Source organism: Dermacentor silvarum, chromosome 11 (genome assembly GCF_013339745.2).
Source record: "Dermacentor silvarum isolate Dsil-2018 chromosome 11, BIME_Dsil_1.4, whole genome shotgun sequence".
Lineage (NCBI taxonomy): Eukaryota > Metazoa > Arthropoda > Arachnida > Ixodida > Ixodidae > Dermacentor > Dermacentor silvarum.
The window spans coordinates 53,863,234-53,890,659 of NC_051164.1; the positions used below are offsets into that span (position 1 = coordinate 53,863,234).

General features: G+C 45.2%; 1 protein-coding gene across 1 annotated transcript in view; it reads left to right on the top strand.

Moving 5' to 3' along the window:
• Positions 1-27,426, top strand: part of LOC119433206 (ubiquitin carboxyl-terminal hydrolase 24) — a 124,772-nt gene that overhangs the window by 68,078 nt on the left and 29,268 nt on the right. The window contains exons 31-44 of the mRNA XM_037700362.2: positions 16-184; positions 3,713-3,878; positions 6,533-6,691; positions 8,833-9,049; positions 10,647-10,708; positions 11,297-11,885; positions 16,137-16,400; positions 17,854-17,992; positions 18,736-18,855; positions 19,787-19,983; positions 20,539-20,678; positions 21,268-21,418; positions 24,008-24,251; positions 25,293-25,396. Of these exons, the coding sequence (XP_037556290.1) occupies positions 16-184; positions 3,713-3,878; positions 6,533-6,691; positions 8,833-9,049; positions 10,647-10,708; positions 11,297-11,885; positions 16,137-16,400; positions 17,854-17,992; positions 18,736-18,855; positions 19,787-19,983; positions 20,539-20,678; positions 21,268-21,418; positions 24,008-24,251; positions 25,293-25,396 (2,721 nt within the window). The remainder of the gene's footprint in view (positions 1-15; positions 185-3,712; positions 3,879-6,532; positions 6,692-8,832; positions 9,050-10,646; positions 10,709-11,296; positions 11,886-16,136; positions 16,401-17,853; positions 17,993-18,735; positions 18,856-19,786; positions 19,984-20,538; positions 20,679-21,267; positions 21,419-24,007; positions 24,252-25,292; positions 25,397-27,426) is intronic.

Here is a 27,426-nt window from a genome sequence, read left to right on the forward strand (position 1 = left end):
CTCTGTTCCCTGTAGGTTCCTTATTTGTGGCCAGAATGTCCCGCATGCGCTTCAAAGTTCATCCACGTCGTCTGTGTCGGCGACTTGCGGTGCACCGTCGCCAGTGAAGCCCACTACACCAAAGAAGCTGCAGGTGGACCTGGTTCGAATGACTCCCATTTCGATGGTGACACCCATCATCAAGGTGAGTTATATTTTATTTAGAGCACAGCTCTTAGACGCCCATTCTTGCGGCAAGCGCTGGCATCGTCCCTCGTAACCAAGCGTACACGGAACGCAGTGAGAGACAAAAGACGGCGGAAGCAAAGAGTGTGCGAGGAGGAAAGCTAAGGAGGTGGGTATGGCGAAAGCGGTGAGAAAAAAAACGTGTCGCGCAAGACGGCCTTTGCGGCGACAGTGGCTACAAGATGGCACCATGAGTAGCGCGTGTCTGTATGGAAACAAAGCACTGCATGAGGGGCGGTCTGTCTGCAGTGGCTGCTGTGAATCGCGCCCATGCATGACGCACGTGCTGCTTCTCGCGATCTCTCGATTAGCGAGGCAGTCACACTACACTTCGCTCCGTTTGCAACGTGCCGCACAAGACAGATTATCCACACCAGCCAATATATCGCAAATGAAAACACATATACAGCTGCGCTTAAATTTTGCATTCGGGAGTATATCATAATCGTCGGTGAATCCCCCCCCCCCCCCCCCACCTCTGCACCTGCTGCGTACACTCAGGGGCCATCGAGTTTTTCTGCTGAGCAGAGAACATGGTTGTAGCTGCTGGTCATGGCAGCTGTATTCAGATAAGGGCAGAATGCAGAAACATTGGTGTTCCAGCACATTGGGTACGTGTTGGAGAACACAAGTGGTCCAAATCAATCCAGGGTGAATTCAGGTAGGGTCAGCCAGGTGCTTCTTGTGACCATATTTAGTTTTGAGGAAGAAACTATATTTTGCTGCCTGGGTGCCAAGGACATCACCATCAACGTTAATTTTGCGAGCAAAAATTTTGTCTTCACATAAAAAAATATAGAAGCACCCGGTCAATTGGGAGCACGTTTTGCGGATTATGCCGAATCCGCATTTTAGTTAGCTTCCAAAGAAAAAGTGTTGTGGCTACGGCTCTAAGAATATTTAGCGACAGACTGTGGATCAGTAGCATTGGTTCTCACTGATTACCGTGGAGTATCACTGCTATGATAGGGAGAAAAAATATCCAAAGTTCAGTTCTTTTTCTTGCACATTTGTAAAAAGCGTGATCTTCAAATTGTCATCATGTCGCCATGAAAGTAACTGAAAATTGAGGTAAATATCATTGCCCTGTTGAGAAAAAAAATTCACGAGAAGCGCGACGTGTTAGTAAATTAGTGGTACCTTAAAAATATCTTTTTTAGAAAATGACCATCCTTGATCTTTTTTTTATTATTCCCAAATTAAGCTTATGATCTTGCACTAATGCAATCTGCAGAAACATGTTGCAATGATTGTTTTGTTTTGAAATTACAAAGCGAGGAATGTGACCGAATAAATGGTACCGCCACTGAAACATATGGTGTGTGCATGCTCATTGTGGCAGGTTTGTTCCCTTTACATCACGAAAATGCTCCAGGATGGACGGCTGCGCGCATTCTCGATTAATTTCTCACCAGTGAGCTGGTCGTGCTCTGACCATTCATCGAGGTGCAGCCAGTGGGTGCGACGTCAGTCCACAGGCTGCAGTAGAATTGCTTTTAATCCTCCACAGGCATCGCCATGTTAGTGACATCGCATATACCTGCACAGCATTAAGACGAAACCACTGATCAGTGCAATTGTTCCAGATGAATGCATGGTCTTTATCGTAGTGACCATGGATATCCGGCAACCACGCAGTTCTGAAGGCATGCAAAACAATCTATGCGGTGTAATGCGTGGCAGTAGGCACAAATATAAAGGCGGGAAGTGTCTGCCATTTTCGCATGGTTTAGCGCTGATAACTATGGCAGTGTGAACTCCGCTGCTTCGTTTTGGTTGGAAACTAGCGCCTCATTTGCAGTGAACATTTGTGATGCTCCATGCTTCCTGTGCTCCAGGAGTTATCGGAATTAACCGGTGCGCAGCTAAATACAGTACAACCTCGTTCATACGATCCCGTTCCGTACGATTTCTGGGCCCCAACGTTCGCGAAAGAGAACACACAAAAATTACCCAATATAGTTAGTACTGTTATGATTCTTTTTCACTGGTTAATACATTCCCAGAAAACCCAATCTTTCAGCACCAACATTAATTACATCGCCAAACTGCGATGGTATGATACATTATCTGGCCGCCAGATCGCATGCAAAGAAGAAACGGCGCGAGGCATGTGCGATTGAGAGCACTAGGCACCTGCCACAGCAGCTTCCCCACAGTACTCGCCAACCCGTGTCACACGAAAATGCCGGTACGCACTGCCAGTACCACCTCTTCCGGTACCAGCAAATCTCCTCGCAGATCGTCGCTCGTATTCAGTGCTATCACTGCCAGCCCTATTGCGATAAGCGTCTTCACTTATCAATTTCACAGCATGTGTGGCGTAGTGCCGTTGGAAGCGTACTGCACGCTTTTAAATAGGGGATAACTCAAACGCGCCACCGTTCCCCAGCTGCTGCAGGTGGTGCGACGTGAGTGTGGTGTTTTTCACTCTGGCGGCATCGTATTCTGGTGTCGGCTGCCAGCTCAGTTTTGTTTCGGTTTCTCATCGCCATCTTAAAACACTGCATAATAGGATAACAACAAAAGCCCACCTCGGGCCACTCGACACACGTGGGCATCTCGCGCTGCAATGATTCTCGTGGAGTGGCCACATCAAAACTTCCCACCAAAGTGTCCCACCCGAAGAAGCTACCGACCGAGGCCGAATTCTGGGAGCACAAACGTAAGCTTGCTGAAGCCGCGAAAACTGTCACAGGCCGCTCAAGTCCCACCAGCTCGGGGTGCATCGCCGACTCATGCTGCAACGATTCACACAACACTTCACCTTACGTGGATGGGAGTGGCAGTTGAATGTGACAATTTTGTAGTGGCTTCAGGTTGTACTTTTATCCAGTTAAAACGTTTTTCTTCTCCCCCCCCCCTAGAGCATATGAATGAGGTTCTACTGTATGCCCAAGTTAACAATGTTGACACCATTAACTCTTTCCCTACCATGGGGAAAATAGGTGTTTTTTGTATGTTACGGCAGATGGTTTTTTTTTTTTTTTATGAAGGAACTACTGCACTTAATATTTATTCTAGTAATACAGTTTCTCCTCTTTCACGTCTGATGGCGCAGTGGCAGTGTGTCCGTGAGCGGCGCGGAAGGTCTCTAATGCAACTTTTCAAACCATCGATAGTGGGCAGCCATTTTTTCATATTCCTTTGACGATCGCAAAACTTTGAAGCGAATTTAAAAATCACCGCCTGGTGGGAAAAATGCAAACTGCTTAGAAAACAAACATATAGTTTGTCCTCCTTCACGGCCGATAGCGCAGTATGTCCGTGAGCGGCGCGGAAGGTCTCGAAAGTGCCGTTTCAAACCATCGATAGAGGGCTAACGATGCCCAATGGGTGCGGTACGAAAAGAGTTAAATTAAATGGTGCGTATGCTTACCTGCAGTGGACATGAAAAATGGCTGATGACGATGATGATGCTTGCTGGGACAAGAGGGCAAGTCCATACTGTTCAGTTTTTAAGTACCTTCATGTGGTTTATCCGCAGACGATGAGCCGCGCCTTGCTAGAGGAAGTTGTGGACTCCCTGGTGCGTGTGGCATGGGCTGCTGCAGCTGGTCAGCTCCGCCTGGCCAACTCGCCACTACCCACCCGAGAGGGCACCCACTTCGCGGTCACGACAGCAGGACGGCGGAGCCGCCAGAGCAGCACAGGTAAGAACAATGCATGCCTGCCAGTTAATTCTCCTAAATTTTTTATTAAACCAATTTGGGCTTGGCTCTTTTATTTAAGAATGTTTTGTCAAGTCTTACAGAAAATAAATTCTGCTTGTAAAAAAGTTTAGTTTGCCGGTCTTTGACCTTGAAAGTATTCTGAGTCTGTAACGACAGCAGAAGGTTACCTGCCTCCCGCAAGTTTATTCAGACAAGTTCCCGAAACAGGCAAATTTGACAGCACCAGAGTTTCTGAAAGAGTCACTGTGATCTAAAAACAGCGTGTTGCTTCTCAGCGTTTGTGGCTCCAAGTTCGCTGTTGCATGTGTCCTACCGTCAAACCCATTTATAACGAACTCGATAGCTCCGCACAAAGTGGTTGGGTCAATAGTTCGTTATATGTGAACTCGCCCTTCAAAATGCACAAAAATTAATGACTGTGAAGTTGGAGTCAGCTGTTACGATTCGGAATGGCTTCAAAAAGCATGGACAACAGCATTGATACAGCAGGACACGGAAGGAACACATGCAACAGGACAGGCACTTTATGTGCTGTTCCTGCATCCTTGTCCGTCTGTTTCTCTGTCAAAGCTGTCAGCAAGATGAGCAAGATGAAGCAATAAACCCAGATTCAGGTTTTCAGGACAGTAGCATCGGCATGAAAAGAACACAATAGCTGTCATTGCATGTGCCAAGCATTTTTGCGCATTGCTGCACGTCTCACCTGCTCTAGAGATGTACTTAAAGCATTGAACAATTTCAGAGCACTGCCTAACTGCCTCTGCAAAGGAGTAGCAGCTGCAGCTATTGCAGAATTGCACAGGGTAACATGCCATGTGTTGTGTGCAGTGTCACTTCCAATAAATGTTTGCAATGGTGCGTGAACTATCTCGGCATGACTGATAGGCTTGATTTTGGTTAGTTATGTAGTGGGCTCGTCCAGCATGAAGGTAGACTATGGTATAGGAATGGCCTGTGCTGGTCCTTGTACGAGGGAGAGATGGTATCTTAAGCCCGACCCAGAAGCCAGACAGGATATGTGCATTCTGGTCAGCCTGTGAGCGCGCGCGCACACAACGTGTAGTGGTTCAACAAGAGTAGGTATGGTATTGTAGATGTGGCGTGCATGTGTTTACATTATGCAATTGCTTATGCACAAGTAAACACAGATCTACAACAGAAACTTGTATCAGAAACGTTGCGAAGCAAAAAGAGGCAACAACGTCCGACGCCACATGACGAGTGAGTCCAACTCTTCTTCCCAGGTCGAAACTTGCGAAGCCGGTGTCAGCGGCACTGGTTGTAGTCACGGACACTGCGTGCATTTGGCGTGAATGCAGGGAAACGCGGACGGCGTCGGTAGTAGCTCTGTCTCATCTTTCAGTGCATTGCCTCGTTGGTGCTGTTGCAGTATCATCCGTGGGGCAGGCAGGAACAGGTTTATAATACACTCCAGCTGTGCTCTTGTCAACTGCAAAGCGTGATAGATGACAATACAAGGACTTAAGCACATAATTTCCAGCACTGTCACATGCGCGTTTTACATTTTTGTTCACGAACACACAAGGAAAGCTTACATAGAGAGAGGCATCACACGGCCTAGTACTTTTTCGCGTAGCCGATGAGTGAGTAAACCTGTTTTTACTACACACTTGCTGTAGCCCCACCAACTTCCATCCTTGATTCAGTGCACTTGCCGTATGCTGGAACAGATGCATCATTCTCTGCACAGCTCTGGTTGCCCGTAGGCAATTTTAACTTAGGTGAAGAGATGCCATCTTCTGGACTTGCAAGTGTGTGATAGCTTGTGTGTTCCAGCTGTAGACGCAACAAGTTATGTAGGTTTGTCCAAGGTGGAGGAAGGCTCATGAAAAGGAGGCTGGTGTTCACCTTGGAGTACCACATAAGTACAAGGTCACCCAATACGAAATAGTACAAGAGCTGCACACAGCTCCCACTATGATGTCAATCGCGAGTATATATTAAACCAGTTACAGAGCCTTCCTTGCAGTTAGGACATGCCATTTAAGAGGACCTTATCAGCTGCCAAGCTAGAAGAATAGAAACAATGCCGTGCCAAAGCTGCTTGGCGTTGCTATGCTGTCTAACAAGGAGAAGTTAAGCAGCGACACCTGCAACAGATCCGAGACGCTACACACAAAAGAGTTGCACAGGATCCTACCATCGCACAGGAATGCACTGAAGCAAAATGCCATCAATACACCGGCAAACAAATTGATGCCCAATGGAATGTACTAAAGCAGAAAAGGTAGTCGAATATTCGATATTCGAATATTCGGACACAAATATTTCGTGTTTAAGAAAGGAAAGCTAAGGCGCTTAACCAGAGAAGATATCGGGTTTGCATGAGCGGTTGCAAAAATAACTACAAATATAGGAATACAAGAGAAAAAAAAAGGGGTAATTTCAGCACAAGTACAGAAGAACAAATATCCAGTTATTCATATATCCGGATACTATTAATCGAATAACCAATCGAATAACCAATCACCAAGGTTATCTGGTTTTCAAATTCGAATACTAACCGGTGAATTGAATAACCAGATAACCAGTTTTTCCACAAAACCGGTTTGATGTTGCTGCACTAGTTCCCACTGAAAACAGCTCAAATGGCCCGTGGTTCCATCTTGCAGGCAGCGCTACAAGCAGTGGTAGTGATGGAGAGAACTCGCTAGGACTTCATGGTGGCATCTGTGTGAGCCAGGACACGGTAGACCGCAAGGACGCACTCCTGGCGCAAGAGGCCCTCAGCTTCCTGTTCTCCTGCCTGGAGCTCAGGGAGGACGTTTCAGGTACTGACGCATTTGCCGATATTGGTCATACTTTCACTGAACGGTTATGCAGTTGTACTAGTGCAATGCACACGTGACTAATGCAAAAATTTGTAGCGGCTAAAACATACGATAACTCAGTCTAACCTCGATATAACAAAGATAGACACAACGAATTATGGGATATAACAAAGTTAATTTAAAGTTATTTGCACCAATATCAGCGGGTAAAGATTATGTGCTTTTATAACAGATATCATGTGTAACAAAGGTATGTATCAGATGTAGTAAAGGTCCGGGACCGGGAGCCTTTGGTTTCTTGTATAAGGAAATTAGAACAAATGAATAAATAAATAAATTTTGTGTTTTATGCGACCTCGTTTAACAAGGTTCAAGTGTGTGTAAAATGGTGTAGCCGCTAAATACAGTCTATGATGCAGGTCAGAAAACATTTAACTACAGGTAGCACAACAAGAAAATTTAAAAGAAAACAATATCTTTTTCAAAGAAAAGCAAGAAAATATTAGGCAGATCCTATGCACCGTGGGAATCGATGTTATGCGAAGCATTCTGCAGGTAGCTGGCTATCCAGTATCGTTTAGAGTGCCGCAATGCATTACCAGGTGTCATTTATGTCATTTCATGCATGTATGTCATGTCATTGATATCATGAATGCATGTCGTATCATGCATATTTTAATAGATATTCAGTTACAGAAACGACCGCGACAGCATCATAACCAGGAGCACATACACTTAAACCACGAACTTCAATATAACCAAATTCTTGATAAAACGAAGTATTCAACCTTTCATAACTTCTCGTCCATAGAACACAATGTATTTAGAACATCAATATAAAGAAGTCTTTACACAGGATTTCAATATAACAAAATTTCACTACCGCCGCGAAGGAATACCGAGACAATAAATGGAAACTTCGGCGGACGCAGCGGTCAAATGGTTGAATTACATGGCTGCTTGTGACTGCACCTCTCAAATTGCATGCCGCGCGACCTAAAGCGACCACCGAAGCGGAGCAGCGTTATGTTCCATATAAAATCCCAAGTGCGTTAAGATCCTATCCCGCCTCACATGCTATATTCTTTGAGTGTACTCTACTTTGGGTATGAGTGAAAGTGTGTGAGGTTGAGCTGAGAAGGATGGTGTTCCTGCGTGAGCAAGCGGAAAGGTGGGGGGGGGGGGGGAAGAGCAGGTTGTTGAACATCTTGTTTCCTGACGCGGCTGTCGCTGCACATGGCTGTCAGCACAGCTGAGCGCATGTACAGCCAGTGCACCCTGTTTTCGACATAATCTGCCATGTGTGCAAAGAGTGCGCGTGCCGGGACAATGTGGCATCATGTGCGCTGTATTTCCACGCTTTTAGTAATGGAAGTTGCGTAGTCTCGAGTTTCGGAGATGCATTCAAGCGAGAGGCAAACAAAGCATTCGCTTGTGCTGCTGGCGCTTTTCATGATAGTGTCGTCCCACTGGCAACACCATCAGCCGAAGGGATGGAGTGGACGCAATAGTGTGGCTGGCTTATCACGACAAAACATGAAACCATATCTTTCGTTGCTGACTCAGATTCACCAAAAAATGTACATTTTTTTTTTCTCATTCAAATTTGCATTTTTCAATTGCTCAATAATTTGGAAAACCTTGCCGCCTCTTCTTCTGAGAAAAATCAGTCAGCAACTATACTTATTTGCATAAAAAATTGAATTGCAATGCAACGAAGTTTTCATATAACGAAGTAAATTGCCAGTTTTACAGACTTCGTTATATCGAGGTTTAGGTGTACCTAGTGGCCCAAGAACACGAGGTCGCGGGATCGAATCCCAGCCGCGGCGGCCGCATTTCGATGGAGGCGAAATGCAAAAACGCCCGTGTGCTTCCGTTGTAGTGCACGTTAAAGAACCCCAGGTGGTAAAAATTAATCCGGAGCCCTCCACTACAGCGTGCCTCATAATCAGAACTGATTTTGGCACGTAAAACTCCAGAAAGAAGAACCTAGTGGCCCAAGCTAGTAGACAACTTGGGTCACAGGATTGGCATGAGAGGCTGTAGACAGCGAGACTCAAAGTGTTTTAATTACGTAAAAAAAAATGCACCACTTTACAAAGCCTGATTACGAGTGTTATGTGATGTGCACATTGCAGCCTGGTTCTGCGAGCTGCCCTGCGTGCGTGACTTTGTGCTGGACGTGCTCTTGGGCTGCGGCAGCGAGGAAGTGCGGTGCGCGGCGCGCGATGGTCTGCACCGGTTGAGCCGCACGGTTGGCCAGACGCCCCTGCGGCCGTTCCTGCTTCAGCTGCTGCTCAAGGCACACCTGCCACTGTGGGTGCCATCAAGCTACACCCGGGGCTCTAACCAGAGGTGAGTCGTGGGGGCAATGACCCACGATGACTCGCGCATGGTGGCTCAGTTGCTATGATCTTTTGTAGCTGGTGCAAAGTTGCGGGTTTGATTCCTGGCTGCATCTTAAAGGGGGCGGAATACAAAAACACTCGTGTTCTTAGATTTACATAGACCTCAGGGCTGTAAAGTAGGGAGTGGGTATCCTGCCTGGAATCACACAGGGTTGGCTGGCATGGGCAGCTGTACCACACAGCTTGTCCCTAGTGCCCCTAAGGCAAACCGCCCTGCCCTGTCCTTCTTGTACTGGTGGGTTGCTGGGGATAGTTCTTTTATGACAACAGCAGACTTAAATGCTTGGAAGTGGTTAGCCATGTCCGCCCGTCGGTTCATCCTTTCGTATATGTTGATGACTGGACTGGCTAGCTGGACTAGCTAGCCACTCCACTGTTGCTCACCTTTGGTGCTTGGTAGTATAGTTTGTGCGGAGTTTTGGGTTCCACACAGTTGTGGCATCTGGGCCAGAACTTTGGAGGCCACAGCAGGCAACACTGTGCCAGGCAAGGGTGACAATGTGTGCGTCAATGTTGTTTCACTGAAGATTTCTTTCTTGAGAAGATGCCACTGTTCACTGAAAATCTGCTGCTGTCATAGTAAATTAGTTCAGAGCCGGAGGAATTGCTGAAGTCTGTTGACATTTCTGTGTGTGTGCATGTTTCATTTATTTTTTGCATTTGTGCGTATTATTTTATTATTGTGTGATGTACTGGAGTGTCATAATGGACTTCACGAAGTTCATTGGACAGTGCCACTCTTGTGTGGAGTAGCTGGCATAATGAACGAATCCTGCAAAAATAGAAAAGAAAAAGAAAACGTGCTCACCTCTTTGTTTTTGCACACACCACTCACACTCATGCACTGGATTTCGTCACTATTGTTAACAGCCAATCACAAAGCAAATTAAATTAAATTGTGGGCTTTAATGTCCTGAAAAAGAACACATTGGGTTATGAGAGACGCTTTAGTGGAGGGCTCCGGAATAATTTTGTGAACACCTGAGATTCATTAACAAGAACAGAAAGCACAGTACACCAGCATTTTTGCTGTCCACCCTCAATGAAATGCGGCAGCCACGGCCGGTATTGAACCTGCATGCTTGTGCTCAGCTGTACAATACCTGTGGAGTTTCAAGCACTCTGTGAAACGAAGAACACATTGCACAAAGCAGTGAAAACAAACAAAAGAGCATTTATCGCACCTTGATACAAGAATGTCAGCTAGCCAAACTACATGCAAGAAATGGAACAAATGGATGGAAAAGGTTTGACTCACTGCGCAAGAATATGTAGCGTGCAGTGTTTCGCCCCACACTGGACACCTATGACTAAGTCGTTTAACACCACGGTCTCGTGAACGGAGGGGCATTCGAGTGATCAAGACGCCCTCCGTGGGCAGGCTGTCTTACACTTGCATACAGTGCCATTACACTACAGTGTCCTTATCTGTGCTCCCGAAAGTGAGAGATACTTTATTTTGTGAGTGTTCAAAACAGTCATTTCATTGAGTGTTTCATGTAGCTGTTCTATCCCTGCACTTAATTGGGTTATGACTCCTGCAGGTTACTTGGGCAGTGTGTCGAGTACTTTGACCTTGCCTGCCGCCTCCTGGCTGACTCCAAAGGCAAGTCATTGAGGATCTTTTCATGCCTTTATTTTTTATGTTATTTTTTTGCTTTGACTTCACATGCTTTCCTATGCAGCTCCTTTGTCGGTAAACACGTTGAGTAGGCAGCATTAATACGTGAGTACAAAGCAAGCTGTATGAAACTTGGGGCTGATTTTAGCAAAACTGCTGGTGACATTGCTGTTATTCATGGGCAGTACATTTCATAACATTCACGTGAACTCCTTTGCACTTAAATAAGCAGTTTGAAGAGAAAATTGTCGTGTTCTACATTTTTTATAAAGTTCCACCTCAACTTCATTGCTTAACTTCATTCAGTATTTTTAAATCTAATATTAAACTAAAGGTAACACGCATTAAAATGAAACCAATGACACCGTCTCCATTAAAATCTTGCCCACCTTTCCTCACTTGCCAGTTTTCTGAAGTGACAGAGGCAGTCACTCTACTACTGACCCTCTGCTACTTGCAACTCTCACACGCTTAACCAGCACTTGCTGCTGGGCCGTCGTAACGAACAGTGCACAATGTGACATTGCAGTAACAACAAGTCATACTCAAGCAAACTCTCGTTACCTCTCGCAGGTGACGCGCCCGTGGACATTGCGCAGATGCTCGAGGACGAGATCGCCTGGCTGCACAGTTTCTCGCCGTCCGACAGCCCACACGACCGCAACATGGACGCCACGCTAATGACGGGCCACTTCCACCTCGTCCGCACGCTGGTCGCCTGCAACGGCGACGAGCACAAGTCCGACGTCGGCAAGAGCCTCGTGCTCACCCTTCTCGAGTCGTACTTGTTCCCGGCCTCGAGCCTCATCGAGAAGAGCGCCAAGGACGACACGCCAGAGCCCTCCGTTAAGTCCAAGTGTGCGGTGCCGGAGCCGCGCACCGCAGCCTTCAGTGTCCTCGTCGAACTCGCCCGGTGCTGCCCTACCAACCTGGAGAGGATCGTCCAGTGGCTCGTGGACAAGCACCACCGGCTCAAGTCGGAGCTGGTCAAGGAGTTTGAGTACGAGCCGCTGATCGCAGGCCGTGCTGAGAGCGGCTATGTGGGTCTCAAGAATGCCGGTGCCACCTGCTACATGAACTCGGTGCTGCAGCAGCTGTTTATGCAGCCAGGGCTTCAGGAGGCAGTGCTTGCCATCGATTCGGACAAAGTTGAGGAGGAAAGGTCAGTTGAGGCAGTGTCCTGTAGCTGTGACACAACTCGCTGCAGCAGTTGCAAGCACTAATGATGGAATTCTAGCATTGAAGTTGTAACAACTTTTCTTTGTACAATCAATCTCCGTTAATTCGACCCTGACGAGACCAACAAAACTGATCGAATGATTCGGGGGGTCGAATCAAACAAGATGCAGAGAAAATGCCAAAACACACCGCTGATTCATTTGGCAGTATTTGCCCAATTCTAACATGTCCCCAAAGCTAATGTACACTCACTTTCTGTGTATCCAAAGCAGTAAACTAATGTAAAATGACAAGCTCCTATACAGTGTGGAAACCTAACGCGCACCCAAATTTCCAGCAAGAAAAATTGTGGTGCAATGGCGGCCACTTTCCTAAAATTAGTGTCGCCATATTTTTTTTTAACCCTTTCAGACACCAATTAGTACTGTTGATTGAAAACTTACTTTCACCGAATTTCGTGCATCTTCAGAATCATAAAAAGCTTACAGCTGCAGAATAGAGTAAGAGTTTTCAGTTCTTTAGTGAGTGTTGTCAAGATTACAGAATGTGGACTCCATGCGAAAACTCACTATAGGGACACCAGATGTGCGAACATCAACTATTTCATGTCCACCAGGCTTGGAAAGCACCTATCTAGCCACTCGAAAATTATGAGTGGCGCAACAAATTGTCCAAAACAATGAAATAACTAAACCCGCTACATACAATGTCACACTTACACCAAGCAAAATACCAACCATCTACCTTCATACTCGTTTTACTAAAACAATTTGCCTGTGTAATCCAAACTTGCAGCACTATTTCAATCAGAAGCGGTTCAAGATGTACGGAACACATTTTAAATATTGCTACTTTAATCAATGCTTTTGCTGTTGATGCCCTGTCTTGGCGTACAAAATTGTGTACATAGCGTCTGAAAGGATTAAGTCAGCTTCACCAGTATGCATTCATGTTATGGGGCAAAGCATGCAAACAGTGCAAAGTCGGTTTTGGTTTCATGTTCAGTTGCATCGTGCAGGCAATTCTCGGTCCGATTTTCTTTTTAAAAAGAGGTGGCTGGTTAGAATCGGGTAAATACCATAATCAAACATTGTGAGCTACAGTTATTGCTTAAAAATCTTCCTAGGGCGGGCCAAAAAACTTGAAGGACACTTTCTAAATTCCAAAGTGTGTTCGGCGAAAGCCTGTGCCCATTCGACTGACTACCGCCGCATGCGCATTTGCTCATTCTTCTTCTGACGTTTGGTATCGGGGTAATCCACATTATTGGGGCGCTTCTCCGAACCGCTTGCCGTGCAGTCATCGCCGGGCCTCTTGGGAGCCATCCAACTAACTCGACTGCTGCAATGAGACGTCTGACGAAGGAGCGTTGCCGCGCGCGCCGCTGCGCCATCATGTGATTGCCGAAAGAGTGTAAGGGGGGAGAGGCGACAGCTGTGGCGGCACAACTGTTGCTATGCGCTGCTGTGCAATTACGTGATTGCTAAGAGAGTGTGAGGGGGAGAGGCCACAGCTGACACCGTTCCAGGGCACGGACGGATGGACGGTCGGACGCCGCGAGTATGAGCCATTAAAGGTTTTCGCCTTAAAATGAGTGTTTTTGACAAGATATGATGTGTGTTAAGCACATTCACTGTCCCCTGAGCTCCGCCAAGACAGACACTGCCACTAATGGAGTCACTATCACGGTCACCTTAAGAGTCAGGTGCGTGCATTCTGACTGGTCAAGCTTGAATTATACTGCGAAGGCACATTTTAGGATCTGCTATATAACGAAACCTTGGGCGCTAGAAATGCATGGGTGCCGGCTGGGGCCTTCAGGCCAGGATCTAATTAACCAAAGAATGTAATTAAGCGGAGTCAAATTAGTGGTAGTCTACTGTATAACGAAGTCAGTAAACTCGGCAGTTTGCTTCGTTTTATTGAAATTTCGTTACATTTAAATTAAACCGTTTATGCAAATAAGAATGGTCGCCAATGGATTCACGAAAGGGGCCGCAAAATTTTCGGAATTGTCTCGCAATCGTAAAATTGGTGGTAGGAAGAGAAGCCAGCCATGCTGGCGATGCTTTCGCGGCCATTCCGCCCCCACACCTGATAATGTTGCCCCCAGTGGGACGACACTATCATGAAAAGCGGCAGCAGCGGGCAATAAATGCTTCATCTGCCGCTTGCTTCAATGTGTCTCTGAACTCAAGATTACGCATCCTTCATTACTAAACACTTCGGAATACGGCAGTCATGATGCAACGCCATCTCGGCACGGCCACTCTTTGCACGAGCGGCAGATTAGCTCTGAAGCATTGCACACAAACTGCGTATGCACTAAGCTGCACTGACAACCGTGCACAGCCACAGCCACACTAGAAAAAGGGCCGCATGCCAACCTGCCCCCCACTTCGTCTCCTCGTGCGTGCTTGATCGCATTACCGCGGGCTCGCTCCCCTCCCCGTTTCTCCTTGCATGCGCTGGAAAATGGCGCTCATCAAGCCACCATCCTTCTCCACTCAACCTTGCGTGCTTTCACTCGAACCCAAAGCATGCAGCGCACTGGACGTGATAGTATTTTATCACCCTTCAGACTTTATATAGAACTTGATGCTACTCCGCTTCAGCACTCGCCCTTGGTCGTGCAGTGCGCAATTTCAGAAGTGCGTTCACAAGCAGCCGCTTGTAATTCAACCATTTGACAATCTGTGTCTGCAGAAGTTTCCATTTTAACGCGATTGCATTAAGGGCCCCGTGTCGCAGAAAATCCTGCGTGGGCGTCGGTGCCGTTGTCTGTATGAGGAAAATGATCCTGAACCACGCATCCTGAACCACACAGGTCCTCCGTGTGGCGCATAGGCTTTACTGAAATAATTGAATTTCTCAAAGTAAAATGCGTCAGAAAATTCGTAAAGTACGACCTACACACAACATGATAGTGTCGGATTTTAATTTGAATATACGAGAAAACATAATTCTCTTACGCAGAAACTCAAACACAAACCCCTTTTCCAGCTGCCGTTTGAGGTCTGACGATGTCGATGTTGATGTGGCTTCACCCTTTAGAACGGGTGGGTGCTAGTGCTGTGCCCTAGCTGTGGTAGCAAGAATTAAAACAATAAAGGTGTGACTAAAGAAAAGAAACAAACAAAACAGTTCAAAACAAAACAAAAAAACAAGAACCAGAAAGCTCGCCTTCGTGTGTAGCGTTCGTCACCACCGTTTCCAGGTAAACATTAAGGTTACATAAGCTGCACTTGCAGTGAAGCGTGAGAAGCAGTCAGGGATCTTCGAATGCTATCGCATTCCACTCTTGAAGGCGAAGCTTAAGCTTCCTCCAAGTTTTATTGTCTCGATATTCCTTCATGGTGGCAGTGAAATCTTGGTATATTGAAACCGTGTATATAAACACCTCGTTCTTCCTTCGGGGCTAATAAATGTTATTTCTCTCTCTCTCTCGTTCTAGTGAGGTTCTAAATACATGGTGTTCTAGTTCGTTATATTGAGGTTTAACTATATTTACAAACTCTTATGTACACAAAATGAAGGACAGCATTCACAATCTTATTAATGAATTTCGGCTATGCCAAATATTTTTGCTGTTTTCACACTGTTCATTTTAAGAAAGTTCAACTGCAGTCAATATGTAACCCTTTCCAGCAACAATCAATTCTGCTCATTTAAAATTTAGTTTCACTACATTACACCACCACCACATAGTGCACGCTTTTAACGCCTTTAATGGGCAATTACCTGAACCCACCACCGCTCGCTGCCATCGTCTCCTTGAGCACGGCCAGTAATGTTTGTCTGGAGTCTTTGCTAAAACGAAAGCAGCCAGCAGTTGCCCTGTTCGTGCCATAAGCTGTGCATTGCACTCATGCACTACAAGCAGTGTAGGTGCCATGACAGCTCACTGCGCGAACATTCACACAAAAGGCGAGTGCGCTTTGCTGAAAAATACCACTGCACACAAATTGCACTGGATGACTGGCACCACGCCGTGGCAGATGCCCGGTGTTTCAAACTAGCGCTTAAATTAAATTATGGGGTTTTACGTGCCAAAACCATGATCTAATTATGAGCGCTTGTTCTCATTCATCATATCATTGTGCACTCTGTAGCAGGGATACCTATTGAAGTTTCAAAATGCTATTACACAGTCACGCAAAAGAGCCAAATTTTTTGGACTGCTCTGACAAGGAATGTTTTTGACAATATGGGTGTCGTGCACTGCTGGGTGCAGCCTGCTGTTCCAGACACAGTCGGTGTTTGGCCACCTGCTCGAGTCCCAGATGGAGTACCACGTGCCGGAGCAGTTCTGGCAGTGCTTCCGGCTGTGGGGTGCGCCGGTCAACGTGCGCGAGCAGCAGGATGCCTTTGAGTTCTTCAACCACCTGCTGGACCAAGTGGACGAGTACCTCCTCAAAATTGGCTGCGACCCTGTGTTCAAGCCTTTCTACGAGGGAACCTTCTCCGACCAGAAGATATGCCAGGGGTGTCCCCACAGGTAGGGGAAGTCCTTGGTGTTGGGCTGTCTCAGACCCGTGCAGATTGCAAAATTGAACCTCGTCTTCTTAATTGATTTTGATGCATGCTGGGTCAATGGCTGTCGTGTCAGCTAAGTAAAGGAGTACTTGCTGCATATGTGAGCATCCTTGAATGTCGAACCTCATATATAGTTCCAATGAAAAGTTGCATAAAAATTGTGTAACGGATATGATTATTAATTTTCTTGTTTGTTTATTTATTTATTTACATCATAACCGCAGCACCTCGTGGCATTACAGTGGGGTGCAAGAGCAAAACACTTCAAAACACACAGGGCAGTAGCAATTATTCACAGCAGCAAGAAAAAATATACACGAAATGCAGTGATATAAAGAAACCGTTATTAACAAAACATCAAACTAGACGAATACTTTAAGGAGCTTAGGTGAATATACATGAGAAATGTTCTAGTCCTTAAGCCTTGTTGCTTGCTTCTGTTTCATGATCGCTTTGTTGTGTACAGGCATAAAGACGAGGTGACCAGGTTAATCATCGAATCTGCTACAGTAGACAAGCTTGGTCACAAGTGCGGTAGCACTCTTTGTCTACCCTTAATGAACAAGGAATTGGCATTTCTTGCTGGCTTTTAGTTTGTGCATGCTTGGTATTTGTCTTGGTTATAGAAGCCCGTAATCCGGCTTCTACCAAACCATTGTTGAAAGTAGCGCTTATGTGTGTCTCAACTTCCGTCTGTTTTGTTCCAAGTTTCTGCACTAACCTCTAGAAAAGACTATTGCGTGCGTGTGCGCGTTTATTTATGGGACACGTACACACATGCCAGTTTTGATCTGTTGCTGGGCAAATCACGGTGCTTCATTTTCAGCACTTGCTCAGTGATTGTAGTTGCTCAGATTTTGTAGTTCTGTTTCTGGAATCGCATGACTTCGCAGGTCAACCGAGACTGCCGAGGAGTCTGTACTAGATTGTCTAATTTCTCTGCGTGTCTTCTCATCACCCATCACTGGTACTTCTTGAAAAAGTGCTGTCTGGTGTCATCGTAGACAAGCCCTTTTATATGAACTGCTTATCAGAAAATGTGAAAGTAATGCATTATAATTTTTGGGCAAATCCCACATGTGGTAAGGCATGTTTTTCGTATTTTAGTTTTTGAACATGGACATGTCCATGAGTTGCATTTTTAGTAAGCCTCTGCCCGTTGTTCCTTCTGCAATTTGGCAATTATTGTATAGGCTAATGCATATAGTCAAGCATAGGTCACTAGCGTCACAATTCTCTGTCTGTGTACGCGACTGTCTGCTCCTAGATTGCAGTCGCATTTATCATCATCCTCAGTCACCAGCTGCTGGTCATAAGCTGGTTAAAGAATTTGGAGCGATTTTACGGTGTGAGTTTGCTTTCAAGGTGTGCGTTTCTTTAGGAAATAAGATTGAATTGCAACGTATCTCAACCAGGTATGAACGTGAGGAGACCTTCCTGGCCCTCAATTTGCCGGTGAAGAGCCAGAGCTTGAAGGAGTCCCTGGACCAGTTTGTCAAGGGCGAGCTCCTCGAGGGCGACAACGCCTACCTGTGCGAGAAGTGCGGCCAGAAGGTGAGAATTTGGACCTGGTCGGTAGTGTCGACCTTCGTCAGGAATGTTCTGACCAAGAGCAGTGAGTGCAAGCTGATTTTTGCAGTACATGAATTTTGTAATGAAAGAGGAGGATGTTGCCTTGAGTGTTTTGTGGGGTGTTAGCTGTCGTCTCCTAGAGGAGCAGTGACTTCGAATTTCAAGCATGTAATGCCAGTGCGACTCAGTTTCCGTACGGACGGATGCCTTCGGCCAAATATTGATGGCAAACCTTGTTCTAGGGTATGCGGAGTAATGAGGTTGGTCTTACTGGATTTCTTGATACTGCAGAAGCCATTTATACCCTGTTTAGCGAAAAATGTTTTCAGGAAATAAACAAAGCATTCTTTTATGAAATTATAACAGTGTGAGTTAAACAAAAGTGGGCCTCATATTCGAAATGAGCACGTATAATTACATATATCTACCAGTTGTCAGCACCATATTTTGAAGAATGAAACATTTAAAAAGATGATCGGTCAAATAATTGTGGAATCTCGTTGATACGATCTTCACGGGAACCGGAAAATAAAGTGTATCATCCGAAAATCGTTTCATCCAACATATTATCCAACTAAATTGTATTATCGGGAAAAGAGGGAAAGAAAACATATGTATTACCCAGAATCGTATCATCGAGGTTCCACTGTACCCAGCTCCCCCATTAATGGCAAGCTATGGCTATGTTTTCTCTTTTTTTTCTTAACTGGCAACCTCGTGCACAGCGCAACACGGTGAAGCGGACATGCATCAAGCGGTTGCCCCAGGTGCTGGTCATTCAATTGAAACGGTTCGGCTTCGATTGGGAGGCTAACCGGGCAGTCAAGTTTGACTACCATTTCAAGGTGTGTAGTCCTTATTTCAGCTCATTATGGTGTCTCATAGGCTTTTATGTTTTTCGTGTTACCCTTTCTTGTGTGCTGATCAACAGTAGTCGAACAAAGAAATGTCGCTGGAGCCAGTGTTTCGACAAGTGGACTTGTCTTCATCGGGACAGCAACTGCTTTCCTTAGCAGCGTTTTATGTCTGCGTAGCTCACTCTCTCCTACTCTCATAGGGGGAGGAGGAGATTAAGCTGGTGACGAGAGTACGCTGACGGAATCCAGTATAAAGGGAGGGGGGTTAGCTATGATAGGGAACAGGTAGGGTTACTGCTGCCGGTTCTACCAAGAAGTAGAGGAGACAAAAACGGAAAAGGATTTATTTACACATGTGAGCAGGCTTGGTAATCCAGTTAATCCAACCTAGTTTCTCCAGGAAGCAGGAACTAAGAAGATACGCAGTTTGGACATTTGAAAAAGGAGCAATAAAAAAGGGGGTTGGGGAGGTTTAAAGAAACCGAGCTGTGTCGGTGTCTGTTGGTTTAGAGTAAGTAGTTGCATATGGGAAATGAAAGCAAAGAGTATGAATACTCATCTTGTCGAAACCTGAGAAAAAGAGAGAACAGATTGACTGAATTGAAGACCAGTAGAATTGAAGACAAGAATTTAAGTAGTGGAAAATATGGGTTCCGCTCCCACTAGCAGATAGTTTTCCTTCTGTCCACTTTCTTCTTCCTTGTTATTTCTACATTAAAACCACAGTTAACCTTCCCTATGCTTTCCTTGGCTTCATTGTCTGCTGGCTTCGTACGGTTGTAACAAAAAATTTCAAGCCCTTTGGTCCCCCACTTCTACTTGCTGAATCTAAAGCATGCTTTTCCTGTGTAGTAGTACTTGCATTCTGGTCTGTACAAAACTCTTTGGGGGCCCCGTTCTCGAACTTTTTGTGGTGCAGTTCCCGTGGTCCCTGGACATGTCCCCGTACACTCTCCACGGGGTCATGGAGCAGGAAGGCCGCTCGGCAGGTGGAGGCGACCCTCTGGACGAAGTGTTCAGGCGGCCTCCGCCAGCGGTGTACGACCTGGCCGGGGTTGTGGTGCACAACGGTCAGGCCAGCGCTGGTCACTACTACTCGTACATCCGGGAGCGCAGGTGAGCAAATTTTTCTCTCTATACTCTCTCTCCCTCTGTTTTCCTTTGCGCTTGTTTTACAGCGATGCTTATAATAAGCGGGTGCAAGCCGCATTCAGGCCTCATTAGCACAAGTGTACCACAAACTTTAAAGAACGCCAACGCCTTGGCACAGTGGCTCAATGGTTGTGGCGTTCTGCTCCTGAGCATAATGTTGCGGATTCGATTCCCGGCAGTTGCGCGCTATCTTTTGGTGTGGGCAGAATGCAAAAACACGTGTATTTAGATTTCATGCACATTAAAGAGCCCCGGGTGTCTAATATTTATCAGGAGCCACCCATAGTCAATGAGTTGCTTTCAGATGTTGAGCCTAGTAGTAAATTAATATTTAATTGCAAGATAACGAAATAAGAGGCTCTCCAAGTTTTCACTCAGTTGATTAAACGGATAATATTTATTGCACAGTTAAAACAATAACAGTGTCTACCAGAAAGGCTCTCTGATTCACATTTTCGTCTGCAACACAGCAGAGTTTTGGTGGCGAATGCATCCGTTCCCTTCTTCGGTACATCCCAGGAGTGACCCGAGGTATGTGGCTCGCAAGAACACCTGGTACAAGTTCAACGACACGACGGTGGAACAGTTTGACCTGAATGACTCGACACTCGAGACCGAGTGCTTTGGCGGCACATACAAGGCCAAGGTTTCAGACTCAGGTGAGTACTGCTGTCACCGCCCAAGTCTAGGTATGGATATGGGATATGGATAGGATGTGGGAGGCATGTATCAAATCTCAGGTTTTTTCTGTCACACTATACAACTGCTAACGTTTTTTTTTTTTGTATACAGTATATGTAGACCTATCAACAGTTTGTATTGTCTCTCATTGTATGTTTAGGACTGCTGCCAATTGTTCTAGTGGTGCTTTTTTAAGGCTATCCATACCAGGGGTAGGGGTGAGGAAGACAGTGGTGTGGATCAGAGAGCCAGCAGGGGTAGCTTATGACCTAGTCAAGGTTAAGAGGATGAAATGGAGTCGGGCAGGCATTGTAATGTGCAGAGGGAATAACCGGTGATCTATTGGAGTGTGCAGAGAATTAGCTGCTCTGAAGAGAGCACTAAATTTGCAGGCATAGAATAGAGTCGGCTGACACAGGACGGGTAATTGGAGATAGTTGGAAGAGGTCGTTGCCCTGTGGTGTACGTAATATGACGATGGCAGTGATGATGAAATCAAGGATGTGCTCCTTAGTTATAAGCTAATCTTCACGTGTTGCCTGTTCTCTTTTTTTCTTCCACTGCTAGCCTCGTGTTATCCCGAGACACGGCAGCGCCACTGGAATGCCTACTTGCTCTTCTATGAAAAGCAGGAGGACTCACGAACGCCTCGCACGCCCCACAAAACGCCCGGCCGATTTTCGTTTCGCAGGGACCCCAAGGACTCCACTCCAGTCAAGTGCGTAGCACAGATGCTTTTATACTCCATCTCAGTTGTAGTTTGAATTGCTGTGCAAGCTACAGCTGGTACGAATGTGTGATTAGAAAAAAGATGATCATGTCCAAGCTCAGTGTATCTCTGCATTAATTTCTGTTACTTTGTAGAATGATCTTTGTTGGCACAATGTAGCACAGTATTCATACACCTGGAATTCCTTGAATAATCTTGAATTTGGAAAATGACATTCAAGGACCCTTAGAACTCCTTGAAAATGAATGTGCTCTCTGAATTCCTTGAAAACTGCGGTTGTGGTTGACTTTTAAGGATTGAAAGTAAAAATCGGGGCTACGCTATGAACACCATCACTTGGGAGACAATCCTTGATATTTTCTTTTGAGAGTCTCGCAAAGCGATGCAGTGTGGCGTGTCCACAGCCACCAATGGCAGGCTTGTTTAAGGGGCACGCGACAATAAAAAGATCGACTTAAGGCGCTATAAAGCTGTTCATTTTTGTCTGCATACCATGAATACTTTTATAGTTCACCTTTTGCAAAAGTCCCTTGTAAGGCAATATGCAATAATAAAGTTTATGATATTTTTTTTCTTATGCTTACTGCTGCAGTAAAAAATAAACCAATAGCTTTATAATACAAAATAGGGCTTTGTGAACATTATGACAAAAAATCATAAGTAATTTCTGCAGTGTTAATAATTGAAGGGTGATAATTAGAGGATTGCAACTGTTGCAAATGAAAAGCTATAGCAGATGACTCAGAACAGATTTCAGATCAGATAACAGCACAGTAAATTACATTCACATTTGAAATTTCGTCAAATTAGTTCTCAAGATACCGAAAATAGCTTCCATTGCCCCTTAAGTTACCGATTGCCATGGTGGAGCTAGACGAAACTTGCTCAAGTGACCAAGCCGTACCATTTTTGTTGTTTTGCTGATTTGTTCACATCATGGCTCTATTTTAGAGCCCTGGGCTCTATAAAGGCCTAACAGGAAGTAAGTTTCAGCCATTTATCTGTAATGTGACGAGTACTTTTGGTTGAATCCAGACACGACTAACCATCATGCTGGAAGGTGACTGGAAACACATGTGCAACTAGGTCAGCTTCTTAGCTTCAAGAAATTGCAGCTAGGAAGCAGATTTCACTATTTTCCTGTCTATGTGTGTGAGTAAGGTTTGTTTCCCCCACCTTGAATGTTTGCCATTGGCATCCTTGAAATCCTTGAAACGTCCTTGAATTTTGAGTCGAATGTTCTTACGAACCCTGATAGCAATTCTGTTTGCTAAATTCTGTTACTTCCCTATCGTCTACCGCTCACAACCAGCTCAGCTGATCCTGATGGCATCCTAGGTGTAGCACCGTTCGGACCACTGAGAAGGGAAAAGAATTGGAATATAATTATTACATTATCTTGGCTCTGTATGCTAGAAAGGGCCAGCAGAAGCATTCTTCATCCTTGATGCAATGGACTTGGGTCATAATTAGGAATGCCATGGTGTTGGGCTGCTGAGCACGAGGTCGCAGGATCGAATTCCGGCCACGGCGGCCGCATTTCGATGGGGGCAAAATGCGAAAACACCCGTGTACTTAGGTTTAGGTGCACGTTAAAGAACCCCAGGTGGTCCACATTTCCGGAGTCCACCACTACGGCGTGCCTCATAATCAGATTGTGGTTTTGGCACGTAAAACCCCATAATTTAAAAATAAAGAATTAGGAATGCCGGTACAAAAATGTATAATAAGGGCACTTCTCAAGACAGCAGATCATTGAGAATGCATTCAAAATGCTAGTGTTAATGTCAAAATGTGTTTTCATTATAAACGTTTTTTATATTCTCTTGTGGGAACGGAAACGGAGAGGAACACCTCAAATGACTATTTCCCTGGGTTAGACTTTTATCAATTAACAGATTGTGTAGCCTGTGAGTGATAGATACATTTCTGCGGCGACAAGGCCTGATTAATACCATACTCATCACATTGCGCCGCCTTGGTGTCTGACAGTAGCTCGGTGTCTGACACTGACTCAGGGCAGCTAGTGGCTATGAATAGCCAGGAGGCAAAGACATGCCAATAAGCTCACGAATAAATAGCATTATCTATCAAGTTTCCCCTTTCTCCCCATATTGCACACATTACCTGAAAGCACATGCTTTCGCACTGATCAGAACATGAGGTTCAAGTGGGATAGGGGTGTTTGCAAATTACAGAAGGACGCAAGATCAAACCTTGTCAATGCAAAGTTTCATGAGCATGTCAAAGCCACATTATGCACAGACATCCCTCTGCACACTGTCGGGACATTTGATGAAAAATCTCGACGACTGGAACAGTCTTCAAAATTTATGCCCTAAGAAGTTGGTGAAAACAAGGTGGTGTATGTCCACGGGCACTTCTCTAGCCATTATCGGGTCATTTTACCTTACACAACATTATTGAGACACGTTGGCATCAGCTTACCAAGGTGACAGTGGGCACAAACACCAATTTGCATGACTAGAATTGATTAGGAACTGAGTGTGTGGGGTGCTTTTCCATCGTCACTCGTTTATTAATTACATGAAATAAAGACTTCAGTCATGTGCACAGGTCAACAGTGCGGCGCACCCCGAGCGCGTCGTCGGTGGCTGGCGCCGCCCGTCAACGCGGAGACAGCCTGAGTCAGCTGACACGGCTAGTGGACCACGGCGAGCGACAAGGCTGGTTCCCGTCTCACATGCCCCCGCACATTGGCCAGCAGGTGCGCGAGCAGAACCTCCTGTTTGCCCGCAACCGGGACGTCTACAACACGCACTACTTCGACTTCGTGGCTGCTCTCACCTCCATCAACCTGGTGCGTGTACCCTATCATTTGGTTGTTTGACGAGTAGCAGAAACAACATGGCAGTCCCTGTACTGTGAATTTAATTCTTGGAAGGTTTCGTTGTCCTTGTTGAACTGTGAAATAGGCCACGAGGCCTACTCTCTCTTGAAAGAGTTTAGCGTACACTCCGATGACACACAGTCGCCGACTGTAAACTCAGACATGCTTGATTATTAAGACAACTCCGTGGTACTGCCACTAGCCTCCTAGTAGTAATCTATAAGGACGGTGAAAATTTGGGACACATTACAGCATGCCGTGTGATAATTTGATCTCTTTGACTGCATGACTGTGTGCTAATTAGGCGACCAAGTCGAGCAGATATTGATATTTTCGTTTTGATACGTTGCCGGCATGATCCGATTCATCAATGTCGCCGGCACATCCTCGAAACCAAAACTAGTAAAGCTTAGTCGATTTAGTAGCTGCCGATGAAGATTCAGTGCATGCATTGACAACTTTCATCTATCTGTAACGACAGCATAACCGTGTTCAAGGTACAGGCCGTGAGTTTGTAACAGTGCATATAGTTTGATTGTGTGCCACTCTGTTTATGGTGTATGATATATGAGTCTTCTTGCCTGGTTGTACCAGATTCAAAACACCCCCTGCAAGATCACTCATTCATTGGGGACACTTTTCCCTGTGTACGACCACGGCCTTTGCGGCACTGCAGAGAGGATGAATCAGCAACACAAAGCAGACAGAAGCCTAAAGGATGCTACTTCCTTGGACGCTTCAGTCGCCCCATGCAGGAGGGACTAAACTGGTCTCAAAACGTCAGGTCTTTTTTACCCTTGGCTGGAGCAGTTCTCGCCTCTTAATATTTCCCACCCAGCCACACAGATGTGTGTCAAACGTGTTTACATTGTTTACACTTAACCATTCATGGGCAACAGCTACAATTACCAGCTGTGTTTAGCCCGGAGGAGAGGTTAGCTGGAAAAGCACACAGGTGCCTGGGTGCGTTTAGCGCTTTTGATAACGTTTTCAACCACATACCTTTCTCAGGACAACATGCATCACCCAGACTATGAGCAGCTCATGGTGCAGAGCCTCAACCTGGCAGTGAACTTCTTCCTCAACACCTACCTCAAGTACAAGAAGAAGGACAGGTACGGCATATGGCGTAGAAGAACCTAAAGGTCCTACTTTTACAGGGTGCAAACGTCAAACTTGTCTGCATTTTTCTGACACTTCAAGTGCCATGAGGGTGCCGGTGCGCACCCTTAGTCCTGCCCGAGATTTTGACTTGATATGGTTTTTTCAGTTTTTCTGCATACCTTTCAAAAAAGGTACAGAAGCTAAAGGTGCACAGATAATTTGGGAACGGGAAGCATCCTTGGATTGATTGCTCCATCTTCTCAGAAGTTGGTTAAACTTAAATTTTATGGTAGGCTTTGTTTTTGTACAACAGATGGCGCAACAAAGCTTATACGGGTGTCACAGGGCGCCCGTTTGATCACGATCGAACCCGATCCAGATCGAAATTCACGATTGGCTCCTTTGCACAAGCTACTCGAGGGAGCCAATCGCAGTCGAGAATTACGATCTGTATTTAGCTCAATCGTGATCGGAAGTGGCTGTGTGACACCAGTGTTATTGACTATTATTGTTGCTCGTGTCTCTCGTTTTCCCACGTGGCGCATCAGCTCCAAAGGCTTGTGCTTTTGTTTTAATGCATAAATTCAAGATATCCTTATTAAATCTGATTGAATATTGATTATGAGGTGTTTTCAGGGAAATTTGACAGCGACAAAGACGCCATGTTGCCTAGGAACAGTAACTATAAATAAAACAATTAGCACAAGTCATAATTTTTGTTTGAATTTGCTTGTTTAAAAAAATTGTTAAATATTTATTAGCATATCGTTAATAAATAGCATCTGAAGCTGCTAATGTGTAACTTAGACAGATATTGACTGTATTGCACTTGGGGTAAAACATCTAGCATCCAAAGGTTTAACACCGTGCACCCATGCGTTCCTGCTAGAAACGACATAGAACGAACATATGTTCATCTGATGGGAAAGTGCCCGGTGCACAGCATCTAAGGAAGTTCACATAAGTTTAGTGAAGGCTGTGGCATGACATCATATCATAAAGGGTCTTTTGGAGTGAAGAGTCTCAAAACGCTCATCAGGCGTTGGGCTGCATACTAGCACGCTGTGCACTGTGTGCTACGCTTTGTCATGTCAGTCAAGGTGCGGAATAAGAACCAAGGGCAAACATCAGGTCTTTCTTTTAAACCATTGGGGAAGCCAAGAAGTATTTTTCAGTCACGAGGTTATTGAGAGCTTGGATTTCCTGATAGGCACCCAGTGTTTGAGCTTGCTGCAGTTGAAAAAAGAAAAATTTGGAACATTTCACTTTATATGAAGTGCGTGGTTTCAAACATGAGGCGAGCTGCTTTTCCAATGTGGAATTTACCCCCAAACATTTTAATTTTAATTGTGTCATCTTCATATCTGCCAACTCTCCTGAATTTTTCACTAAGTGCACAAATTCGAGCTCATTTTATAACTTTACGAATGTTTCATCAATACTTATGAAAAATAAGTTTGTGAGGAAGTTTCGCTGGTCGGTCTCTGAACCTTCTGTTGGAAGTCTTTTAGGATGCCATAGGAGTACTTGCTTTGAAGCAAGTTAATGCAGAAATGTTTCTGAAGCAGGTGAAATCTGCAACAGCAAAGTTAACTGTCATCTATAAAACGGTGTGTTGCTTTTATTTTTTTATGTCCCAAGTTTGCTACTTGCTTATGTGCTGCACTAAGGTTAATGAAGTTCGTATGTATGACTCAAAAGTCATGTGCTCAGAGCTAGCTTTAAAAAAAAAAAAAGTATGTCCTCAACCACTGGGCAAGCAGTCTTGCCCAGTGGTTGACCTTGGCACAGTTTAAAGCGTGAAAATCAGTACGTTTCAATTTATATGAAGAGCATACTTCCAAATATAAAGTGAGGTGTTTTCTGGGTGTGAAAGTTTCTCCCCCAAAATATTCAAAAAGGATTATTTGTGTCATATTTTTGAAGATGAAGTAATTGTGTAGAATTGCTTTGCACGCATATTTCATCTGTGTGCTTCTATGTGTCACTTATATGCTCCAATACATTTTTGTTTTCTTTTTCGCAAATATTCTAATTAAGG